Consider the following 11,138-nt stretch of genomic DNA (forward strand, 5'->3'; position numbering starts at 1 on the left):
GAAATGGAATTCCCCCAAAAATGCAAATGAGGTGCATGTACTATTTCAAGTCGAATCGAAAGCAGCTGTTTATGGCAAACAGGTGAGGTTTCATTTGGCTATTTTGAAAGCCATGACGGACAAACTTGGCATCTTCATGGTTGCAAAGCCCAATCGCACCTCATCCTAGCCTACAAGGCCTATCAACTCTGCTGTTGATCAGGCTGCGTCTCATCTTCATGTGGACAGTTTGTCGTAGATCGCAGGCCATGCGGTGGGTTCAAAGGGATCCTTCAGCCAGATGGTCCATTTAAAAAAAAAAAAAAGTTCAATTTATGTATTTTTGGAATCAGGGAAATGACAGCTTGTGTTTTCAATTTGATCGAATTTGTTTTGGAGGAATCAATACAAAACCATCCATCCATCTTCTGTACCGCTTCTCCTCACGCGGGGTGGTTGCGGGGGGGTCGCTGGAGTCTATCCCAGCGGCAGTAGGCGGAGGACATCCTGAATTGGTTGCCAGCCAATTGCAGGGCACACAGAGACGAACAACCATCCGTGCTCACACTCATACCGAGGGGCAATTTAGAGTGCTCATTCGACCTGCCATGCATGTTTTTGGAATGTGGGAGGAAACCAGAGTACCCAGAGGAAACCCACGCAGGCACGGGGAGAACATGCAAACTCCACACAGGATGGCCGGAGCCGGGATCGAACCCACGCCCGATGCTGTCTCTCGCTGTGACGCCAACCAAGGAGACGAAAAGGGGCCCCTGGAAATGAGCAATATGGCCACGCCCCCTCCTTACCCTCCCTCCATGTTTTGTTCTGTTTGCTTATTTTGTAATTCTCTTTTATGGCATAGGAGATGCTGGTATTGGTCATTAAGTAGTGTTTGGGGAAAAGTTGAAGTTAAAGTGCGTCAGGAGAGAGCGAGAGAGGAAAAAAGTGTCAGGAGAGGACGGCAACGGGCTATGACGTCATCTGCGCCGTCGCTTCCCGAGCGCGTCATCACGACACGCGCTCCCTTCTATTTCCTTTCGTCCCGGCGTTCGCAGTAAGCAGCTTCTTCCTTTTCGCTTCAGTTTGAGTGAACAAATGGCCGCCGCCGGTATGCAGAGTCGGAAGCGGCTCCTCAAAGACGAGGACATGACCAAGGTGGAGTTTGAGACCAGCGAGGAGGTGGACGTCACCCCCACCTTCGACACAATGGGCCTAAGGGAGGACCTGCTGCGGGGCATCTACGCTTACGGTAGGCCGGGGATCGGCGAGGCCTCCGCCGCCGCCATCAGCGGCTCCCGTTTGTCGCGGTCCACTGGACTGTCGTCGTCTCGTCATCGGAAAGCGGTTACGCCCGACAATATCGGGCTCACGTGGGCACTTTGCCGGCTTGCGGTCGCTCAAGTTGCGCGCGTTTGTCGTTAGCATGTTAGCATGGTAGCTCCTTGTGCGAACATCATGCTAACGGTCGCTGCTAACTTTTTGCCGGCGCTAATTACAAAGGACGTCTCAAAAGCAACGAAACAAGAACATTAACCAAGTCAAGTCTATTTTTAGTGTGATGATTTACTTTTTTTCTCTTTACCCATATCACAGAAAATGCTATAAAAAAGGGCTTGTTTTAAAATAATTCTGAGTTTGACAGGGAAAAAAGTGGAAAGAGGTTTTCGAGCCACCTCCAGACATGAAGAATCAGCGTGAGAGTTTTAGTTTACTACGCTTGCACTGGATGAACATTGAATGATGGTTTGTCACGATAATACAATTTCAAACTCGATATCGATACGCAGGAAAATACTCAATAGCGTTTTCAATACTGCAGGAATCAAAAGAACAAGGAATACTTTAAAAAGGCATAAAAAATTAAATTAACTTGAGAAATAGAACGGCAGATAATCAATCAAATTCAATATGCAAATGTAAAAAAGAGAGAACAAAAAGAAAGAAAACATATTTGCATCATGCTAGCTAGTTACAGGCTGCTAGCAATGGGCTGGTGGCAAATAACATTCACTGAGCATCAAGCTAAGCGCGGGCCGACGGCTAATGTTTGAAAGTTGGAACTGCACACGCGATCGTTGCGCGCCGGAGTGGACGGCGCGGGCATGCGCACTGTCGTATCGGCAATGAGACAAATCGGTATCGTATTGGGGTGTGCTGTGTAAATATCGACAATAATTCCAAATGTTGCCTCCGTTTGTACGACGTGAGAGGCGTGTCGTGTGTTAACGTGCGTGTCGCTTTTCTCAGGGTTCGAGAAGCCGTCGGCCATTCAGCAGCGAGCCATCAAGCAAATCATCAAAGGCCGGGACGTCATTGCCCAGTAAGATCAATTAGTTTTTTCTTCTTTGCCCTTTTCAACATAATCTGGCGATTGCCTTCAGGTCTCAGTCGGGAACGGGAAAGACGGCGACCTTTTGTGTGTCGGTGCTGCAGTGTCTGGACATTCAGGTCAGTGCGCGATTCCTGTTTTTTGGCCACCGTACATGCTGCATCAAATAATCTTGAATTGAGTCCACGAGTTGATTCTGGACACAAACGACAATTTGCTGCCACCTTGTGGCTTGGAGGAACTTTGTTGGACTGACTTTCATTTGGACAAAAGTGGTGTCTTGATGCCTGATTTTTATTTTTATTGGGGTTGACGGGTGCATGCAGGTGAGGGAGACCCAGGCGTTGATCCTGGCGCCCACCAGAGAACTGGCTGGCCAGATCCAGAAGGTAAGCCCCGCCCCGCCCACCGGCGGCAGTCCCGTGCCAACGGGCTGATGATGTGCGCGACTTCAGGTGCTGCTGGCGTTGGGGGACTACATGAACGTTCAGTGCCACGCGTGCATCGGCGGCACCAACGTGGGCGAGGACATCCGCAAGTTGGACTTTGGCCAGCACGTGGTGTCGGGAACGCCGGGGCGAGTGTTTGGTGAGGGTCGACGCTCGGTGTCTTTTACATTGTTGGGGGGGGGGGGGGGCTATTTTTTGGGGTGACCTAAATGAGCAAGTGGACAATTGCCTTAACTTCACATTAACTCCAGGCAGGTTCCGATACAATACCGATATTGCTGCCTTTGTGAGTACAAATTGTTTGAAGAGACTTGAACAAGGGAAGAAAGTCTAGGAGACTTTTGTGCACGACTTTGGTTGCTTGTAATCCTTTTGGAAGGTGACATTTGGTGGCGGGTGCGAGCCCTGTCAAAAAGTGCGAGTCACAGAGAGGAGCCTGTCACGTTGCAAGAGAGAATATTTTTTTTGCCTCAAAGAAGAAATGTTTTTTTTTTTCTTTTTTTCCTTTCATCTGCCCCGCACGCCCCGGCCCGGTCCGCTGCCGTAAAGGACCGGCGTCTTATTTAGCGGTGGACTCGGCACACTGTTTGGATCCAAGTCCCGGAGCTGCTAATGTTGCAGATTTTGGATGCAGATCCATTAAAATCGGACCAATGTCCGATACAAATATCGGGTTGCGATGCGTCAAATTAAATCCAGGTTGAATAACGACGTAATAATGAATCCAGAGAATATATTTTATCAACGCAATTGTGTGTGCAACTTGGCCTCTTGGGGGCCGTGTGGCGCCGCGACTGCTGCAAAAGCTTTCTTACTCCCGCTTTTTGTCCTCCTTTGTTCCTTGCTGAAATTCTTGGCGTATCGTTAGCAGCCATGCTAACCCTTAGCCTGACAATGTTCGTATCCAGCTAGCAAGATGTTTTTCGAGTTGACACTAAGTCCGCTGTGCTTGCAGACATGATCCGGCGCCGCAGCCTGCGCACGCGCGCCATCAAAATGTTGGTCCTGGATGAGGCCGACGAGATGCTCAACAAAGGTGGGTTCCCGCCACGTTGCCGCCGCGTTGCCGCCGCGTCTTGTGACCTCTGGTCGATGTGCAGGTTTCAAGGAGCAGATCTACGATGTGTACCGCTACCTGCCCCCCGCCACGCAAGTGGTCCTCATCAGCGCCACGCTGCCTCACGAGATCCTCGAGATGACCAACAAGTTCATGACCGACCCCATCCGCATCCTGGTCAAGCGGTGCGTGCTCGCATCTTTTGCGAAACGCAAAGTGCTTCGGTCGACGACGATCTAAATCGAGAGCATTTAGAAAGAACCGCAAAACGATTAATCGCTCATTTGTCATTGAGTAATTGTGGCATCTCTACTCCTGATCCACTAAAAGTGCTGTGCGAGTTTCTTCAAGTAAAGTTGAACATGAGATCTTTGATGAGCCTTTTGAGCAATGGAAACATTTCCAAATTGAAAACTTTGAGCTCGGCGCAGTTTGCCCAAGGTTGCGAGTGCCAAGACCTGACGCGTGTGCGTGTGTCTCGCAGTGACGAGTTGACGCTGGAAGGAATCAAGCAGTTCTTTGTGGCCGTGGAGCGCGAGGAGTGGAAGTTTGACACCCTGTGCGACCTCTACGACACGCTCACCATCACGCAGGCCGTCATCTTCTGCAACACCAAGAGGAAGGTAAGAGGGAGGGGCGGGGTGCCGGCTGACGAGGCGCCGCGACCGGTGACGCGGCGGACTTTGGTTGCAGGTGGACTGGCTGACGGAGAAAATGCGAGAGGCCAACTTCACCGTGTCGTCCATGCACGGAGACATGCCGCAGAAGGAACGAGAGTCCATCATGAAGGAATTCCGCTCCGGAGCCAGGTGCGCAACACACACGCGACGCGACAAAAAGAGGGAGGAGGCGTGCGAATGGGCGCACGTTGAGTCGTGTGATGACCATCGACGGCAACAAAACAACGCACGCCATATTGGCGCTTAAAGGGGAAGTCAAGCCCAACATTTTCTTGACGAGATTTTGTTGTCTAAACTTGATAGCCAAATCCCGGCGGCCATTTTGTCACTTGCACATTCACCTGCCCTCGTGATTGGTCGCAATCTGAGCAGTTGTGTCATTTTCAGTCGACAGGAAGTGGCAAAATGACCCCCCCCACTACCCCCCCCTCGTCACTGGAGCCGCAAACAAACAACTCTGCGTAACAAAGTCGTTTGAATTGGCGATTGTAGCGACGCAACGTTGCGCTCGTCTTGGCAAGCAACACTGGTGGTCGGGAAGCGAGTCTGACGGCGTGACGACTTCAAAATAAAATGTCCATGTAGTATTGGCTAAGCATTTTCAAGTTGCCTTGGTTTCTGACCGTTGACCGAGGTACTCGACTCACCCGAATAGACGAGACCTGCTCGTACGTTTTGCGAGACGATGGCGTGCATGCAGCTCACGTGGCGCGTGTGCTCATCCCCTCCGTGTGTGCGCAGTCGCGTGTTGATCTCAACGGACGTGTGGGCGCGCGGTCTGGACGTGCCTCAGGTTTCCCTCATCATCAACTACGACCTCCCCAACAACCGAGAGCTCTACATCCACAGGTAGGACGTCGTCGCGCCCGCCCCCGCCGTTGTGTGGCCTCGGTGCCGCTTGACCTCCGACCTCTGTCCTCCCCCAGGATCGGCCGCTCGGGTCGCTACGGCCGCAAAGGCGTGGCCATCAACTTTGTGAAGAATGACGACATCCGGATCCTGCGCGACATCGAGCAGTACTACTCGACGCAGATCGACGAGATGCCGATGAATGGTACGGCAAATGCGAGCGTAACCTCGCGGAATTCGGCCAAAGAATTTCGCCAACTGATTGATGTTCTCTCACGCTTGTCAAATGACCCTTTTATGCAAATCATGTCCATGAAGTGGAGCTTTTTTCAATGACTTTGATCTCGTCCGCAGTGGCCGACCTGATCTGACACCAGCGTCTGCCGGAAGCGACCGCCCTTCATTTACTTGGCTCGACCCTCAACTTCCTGTTGCATCGGATGGCGTGGTTTGCTTGTAAATAGATTTTTTTTTTTTAAATCCTACTTGTGTTATTACTCTTGGAACAGCTGACAGTCCATGCCATTGTTTGATTGACAGCACATTTATTTCACAATAAACGATCAAACTGCTCTTCCAGAATACCTTTCAAATTAATAGCCTTTGATTTGTGTTTTTTTGGGGGGCGGGGCAAAAGATACAAAAATATTCACCTTCAATAAACTAGTTGATTTTCACTTTCTAATTTGCTTCCAGCTAAGCATGCTAACAAGAAACAAGACAGCAATAAGTTTGCGCGCTCGCTCGCGTGTGTGTTGGTTTTCCGAAGGTCAGTCAGCTTCGGGGCGGCGCCCGGTCCTAGCGCCGCAGGAACCAGATCTCGTTGCGTCGCCGCGGCACGCCGGGGTTCTCGTAGACGGCCACCATGTAGGCGTCGGAGCGCAGGCGCTCGGACGCCGAGGCGCCGAGCAGCTCCCACAGCGAGCCGATGTGGCGCGTCACCGTTTCCTCTGTGGTCGTCCCCGTGAAAGGCCTACCGCAACAAAATTGGCAAACGTCACTTTGCTTGCCTCGCCCTTCCCCACTTTTTCAATCAAAAACCTTCTGAAGTCGACGCCGTCATTTCTTTTTCATAAACTGGGCAAGATTGTATTTTTTAAAATGTCAACATTTCTTTGTTTTAAAGGGGCCCTGACATGATTGATCATCCTAAATGTGCATTCCTCAGCCGGACTAAGTCCCCAAAGTTGAGTGAAAAAAGCCCGACCATGCTTCCGTTGCCGATTGTTGTTTGAATCAACGTCGCTGGATTTTAGCACATCGTCTTTTGTGTCACTAATTGAGCGCCAAACTGCGCATGTGCACCAGGGAAAAAAAATACTAAACATAATTATGCACTAGGTCAGAAAATGAAGTCAATACCCATAGTTTGTCATTGTGTGCTTTGATTATGTTTGCGGTGCATAATGTTTTCTTTTTCTTTTTTCTCCCCATGATGCCACGGGGTTTGCGCATGCGGAAGTAAATACTCAGTGGCATGATGGGAAACGATGCATTGCGGACAAAACCCCAAAAAGGAATACACAAAGTTTACTTAATTAACTTTCTCTGTTTTCTTTTGGCAATGAATGACAGGGGGTGACGCATGCGCAAATCCATTTCTCGCGGCATCTTGGGAAGAAGCATTTAGCCGACAAGTACGTTCGAACATGCCCCTGCCTGTCGTTTTTGTCAAAGTTCCGTTTCCAAATCATATTAAATTACATTTGCAATATTTGGACTCCATCGGAACTGCTCTGTAGCAGAGTGTGCAAAGGGCAACCAAAATATTTTCTTTTTCTCCTCCTCCCTCCATGCGAGCCACAGTCAGGCTTGTGCTTGGACTTAATTTCCGCATCGAATGTGCCCAAGTTTGTGACTGACGACCGCTTCAGCACAAATGACGATTAGCAGTAGCAACTGCTTCTGGAACAGCAAGTGAGTCACGACGTCGTCGTTCGCTTCGCAGTTGGATGGAACGCGCGGCTGAGCACAGACCGGAATTGGCAAGGAAATGCCACCTCGCGGTGGCGTTGCCAATGGCGACACCTTCCTATTTGAAGTGGAACTGCAACCAATTTTCAAAACAACGCGGTTATATAAAGAAGCCCGTTACCTGGCCACGACGGTGAACGCGTCACGCTGCACCACGTCCACGTCGGGGTCGTGCGGCCGAGGCGGCGCGTCTTGCAAGGTGGCGGGCAGGTAGAAGCCGGTCTCCACGTTCTTGTCCAGCGTCTTGCCGTCGGCCGTCACCAGCACGGTGCTCACCACCGGCACCGTCAGGCCCAGGTGGCCTCCTGCACGCGCCAAAACCACAAACGGGTGGCTCGATCGTATCGGAAAGGTGGCGTTGGTGCGTGCCCCACCTGCTGAGTTCTCCTTGCAGATGAAGCGCATCAACTTCATGAAGCTCTTGGAGATGCTCTGCTCGTAAAGTTCCTCAGCCTGCCGAACGCAAGCCCACTTGCCGGCCGGGTACATGCGTTCCTCCCACATCACCTCGCCCATCTGCGCGCACACGCACACATGCAAGCGAGCCATCGGGTGTGACGTCATCACCGTCGTCATTGCACGCAAAGGAATCCAGTACCTTCTCCTGACAGGAAATGAGCACGAAGGGGACAGGCTCCCTCTGCTGGTTGTTGCGTGTCATTTCGTGGATGGGCCCCCTCATTTCTACAAAAAAACAAACAAAAACGTGTTGATTCCTGTCCATTTGTTTGCTCCAATCACATTTCAGCGGCCATTTGTTGCAACGTCCATCTAGTCTGCTTTCACAATTACCAGTGCGCCTCCATGGAAGTCAAAATTCCGGTTTTGTGAATATATCGCATTTCTAATTCATGATGGTGACGCTGGCTTTTTGTTGTGCTCTCATTGGTCAGCCAACATTAATTAAAGCGCATTTCACAACTGCTGGAGCTGTCACAAAGCCCTTTCCATATGACGTCATATACATTAGAGGGAAATTAGAACAAAATGAAAACACATAAACAGTAGAAAGCAGAAAATATAAAAAAACAAGGTATGACGTATGCGCTCACCTGTCGGCACGGTGACCTGATGCGTGCTGGCCACGGCCCTCCAATGAGCGAGCAGCCCGTCCGAGTGCTCGTCCCCCATTGGTTCAGGGTTGTCCGTGATGTCATCGTCCAGCTGCTCGTCTTCGTCCAACCCCTCGAGGTCGTCCAAGGAGATCAAAGCCATGACCCCTCCGCCGCCGCCGCCGCCGCCGCCGCCGCCGCTCACCTGTCACCTGAGCGGGGCGGAAACAACAAGCGCCGATGACGTCATCGTCAGCTACAACACGAAACAAAAGCGTTTTCCTCGAAATGAACACCATCTGCGACCAATTCAATGAATACATTACGAGGATTTTTGTCATTGTGTTGATTCAAAGCGAAGATGACGTCATTCCGCACAGGTCGAAGGAGGAAAAGCATCGTTAGCGCGCAGCTAACCGTTAGCCTGCAGCTCACCCTCACAACAACACGTTGCAACTGAGCTTAGCTTCGTTTATCTTGGAGCTCAATGCCGGTAGCGCGGTTGGCACAACGAGGCGTGCACGCGCGCAGGCTTACCTGCTCGCTCGCGCGCGTGCTCGTCACAACAGTACACACGACCTACGACGCTCGTCCTTCACTTGGTGACACTTCCGGTTTGAGCCTTGCGTGCCCTTCAGGGTAAAAGCTCAAAACGGAAGTTTTGCTTTCTAGAAACTTGACTCAGCGTCGAAAAAGTCATTTAAAAAAAACAAAAACTCGGCATTGATGTTAGTGCGTTTGTTTTATTTGAAAGGCATGAACAATACATACTTTTGCGTTCTTGATTTGCAGTCAATTAAATGAGCTTTTGCATTAAAGTGCTCGTATTCGTCAGTTTGGTTTTCAGCGCACCATTCGCTCCAATTTAACGCGGATTGGAAGCGTTTGATTCCGCCAAAATGTCGGGAAACCTATGTGAATTCGCATTCGTTATACCATGCATCCATTTATTTAAGACTGAGTGTCATAAAAGTGCTTAAAATGTGGGTTGTGCTTATGATCCATGAGGCGACAAGTCTCCATGATGTCATGGACTCGAATAGTGGCGGTGATGTCCGTTGGGTGCCGCCAGGAGGCAGCAGAGCAGCATTTTTTTCTTCTTCTTCTTCTTCATCGTCTTCTGCTGTCTCGGATTTCTTACTCTCCTTTCTTCGGTGCAGCCTGACTTCCGATTGCGCTGTCAAATCATTCTTAATTCTTGCACACACGAACGCGTCGGGGTGTGTGCGTTAGTGTGCGTGTGCGTGTGTGTGCGCGCGTGGTGGTGGGGGAGGGTCTTACCGCCACGTGCTTTTGTGTGCATGACAATGAAGTGTTTTATGAGCGCTCGTCGAAATCGAAGCGACAACGTTTGAGTGTGCAAGTGTGTCCACGCGCCTGTGTTTGTATGCGTGCCGAGTCATGCTTAAGAAGTGTGTGTGTGTGCGTGCGCGTGCGTGCGTGCGTGTGTTTACTTGCTGTCAGACAGGAGGTCAAAGGTGAGCTGTTAGCAAACAAAGCAAAGTGCGTCTTTAAATTTTCATCAGCCCTCCCTCACCAATGCTGCCCCCCCCCTCTCTCTGCCGCAGTGCTGATCAATAAATTATTCAAGTTTCGTGGAGGTCGCTTGGCTCCGCCTTCTCCAAGCAAACCTGCTGTGGTTGGACATTTGATTAGGTACACCTGAAAGCAAACTCCTCAGTTGCCAAGACGACACCCTCGCTGCTGCTTCAGTGCATACAGAAGGTGTTGCCACGGAAACAGCCAACAGCTTTTTTCAGTTGCCGTGGAAACAAGTCCAATCGTTGAGACGCAGAAAGAGAAGAGGCGCTTTATCGCGACTCCGCAGCCGATCACTATCTGAATGCGGATCATCTTTATTGGCCAAACGTTGAAAACGCGTGAGGACATTTCCTCGAGGTGTTGAAGGCAAACAAAATCGGCATTTTGAACGCCAACGCACGCGTGCAGTGAGTCTGTCAAGCTGTTGTTCGCAACTTGTGTCCGTTTGAATTTTGCATTCCAATAGTGGAAGGCAGGGCGGCTTGTGATTGGACAACATCAATTTTGTTTTGAAGGCCAAAAAGAAGCCGGCCGATTGTTGTAACTTCCTGACGATTGCTGCGTTTGGCGATGTTGCTTGGCGATGAACTTGCCGACGTTTGCGTCGCGTCACTCGCCGCACTGGAAAGATGTTGAGTTTGTTGGCGGCGCGGCAGCAGAATATGTCAAAATGGCAAAGTGTCACGGTGGAATTCAAAATCAAGCCCTCACTTGACCAGCAGCGCCGGTGCGCATTTTGTCGGTGTAACGCTGCCAATAGTTGTCGGCTTTTGGAAGCGTTCCGGCCGGCTGCACATCTGCAATCTGGACAATTGTTCAGCTTTGCTCATAGTTTGAGCAGAAATTGGAATCTGGAAAAATGTTTTCATCGTCCAGTATCGCAATCTCCAAAGACTACTAACGAGTTAGTGTGAGCGCCATCGCGCTCTGCAAGGCTTTGACTCTTCCATCATGCCAGCAGGAGGTGGCCTTTTTCTGTGCGAGTGTGCTGAACAGACCAAGTTCTAATGAGCACGGGGAAGAAAGCTGCGTGGGCACACACACACACACACACACACACACACACATTCTGGTTTACCTCTGTAGAGGGGACCGGAGGGCCTCTTGGGCACTTTTTTGTACGTTTAGCGGCGCACTTTTCTCTCTTCCCACCCCCCAACGGGTCGGCCGGCTTGCAGCGCGTCATCGCCAGATGTGGTCATTCTGTTGGCCCGACACACGTAG

The 11,138-nt window shown here is 50.7% G+C and overlaps 2 protein-coding genes across 3 annotated transcripts; one reads left to right on the forward strand and one right to left on the reverse strand.

The window, feature by feature from the left end:
- The first annotated feature begins 960 nt into the window (after nt 1–960).
- LOC148332917 (eukaryotic initiation factor 4A-III) lies at nt 961–5,943 on the forward strand. The gene is made up of 12 exons (XM_088303258.1): nt 961–1,231; nt 2,230–2,302; nt 2,364–2,430; nt 2,638–2,700; nt 2,767–2,899; nt 3,716–3,796; nt 3,861–4,002; nt 4,302–4,440; nt 4,511–4,626; nt 5,239–5,346; nt 5,424–5,551; nt 5,701–5,943. Exons 1-12 carry the CDS (start codon nt 1,078–1,080, stop codon nt 5,715–5,717), a joined length of 1,221 nt encoding a protein of 406 aa, XP_088159384.1. The 5' UTR covers nt 961–1,077; the 3' UTR covers nt 5,718–5,943.
- On the reverse strand, nt 5,866–9,006 carry LOC148332918 (heme-binding protein 1-like). 2 transcript variants are annotated; one of them, XM_088303260.1, is made up of 6 exons: nt 8,808–8,973; nt 8,373–8,584; nt 7,919–8,004; nt 7,695–7,836; nt 7,442–7,625; nt 5,866–6,319 (listed from the first exon to the last, which is right to left on the reverse strand). In XM_088303260.1, the coding sequence occupies exons 2-6, from the start codon at nt 8,533–8,535 to the stop codon at nt 6,145–6,147; spliced, it is 750 nt and encodes a 249-aa protein (XP_088159386.1). In that variant the 5' UTR covers nt 8,536–8,584; nt 8,808–8,973; the 3' UTR covers nt 5,866–6,144. The 2 variants fall into 2 exon arrangements, with proteins under 2 accessions (XP_088159386.1, XP_088159385.1); XM_088303259.1 differs by having other exon boundaries at nt 5,867–6,319; nt 8,910–9,006.
- Nucleotides 9,007–11,138: the final 2,132 nt, after the last annotated feature.

Source organism: Idiotropiscis lumnitzeri, chromosome 8 (assembly GCF_059441095.1).
Source record: "Idiotropiscis lumnitzeri isolate Australia: NSW breed Sydney's pygmy pipehorse chromosome 8, RoL_Ilum_1.0, whole genome shotgun sequence".
Taxonomy (NCBI): domain Eukaryota; kingdom Metazoa; phylum Chordata; class Actinopteri; order Syngnathiformes; family Syngnathidae; genus Idiotropiscis; species Idiotropiscis lumnitzeri.

What these genes read in the sequence shown, in the direction of transcription:
- LOC148332917 (XM_088303258.1), top strand. Translation starts at nt 1,078, where the DNA reads ATGGCCGCCGCCGGTATGCAGAGTCGGAAGCGGCTCCTCAAAGACGAG. An exon ending in GCGGGGCATCTACGCTTACG is followed by an intron (nt 1,232 to 2,229) that starts GTAGGCCGGGGA and finishes CGCTTTTCTCAG; the next exon opens with GGTTCGAGAAGCCGTCGGCC. An exon ending in GAATTCCGCTCCGGAGCCAG is followed by an intron (nt 4,627 to 5,238) that starts GTGCGCAACACA and finishes GTGTGTGCGCAG; the next exon opens with TCGCGTGTTGATCTCAACGG.
- LOC148332918 (XM_088303260.1), bottom strand. Translation starts at nt 8,535, where the DNA reads ATGGCTTTGATCTCCTTGGACGACCTCGAGGGGTTGGACGAAGACGAG. An exon ending in TCAGGTCACCGTGCCGACAG is followed by an intron (nt 8,005 to 8,372) that starts GTGAGCGCATAC and finishes GTTTTTTTGTAG; the next exon opens with AAATGAGGGGGCCCATCCAC. An exon ending in TCATTTCCTGTCAGGAGAAG is followed by an intron (nt 7,837 to 7,918) that starts GTACTGGATTCC and finishes GTGTGCGCGCAG; the next exon opens with ATGGGCGAGGTGATGTGGGA.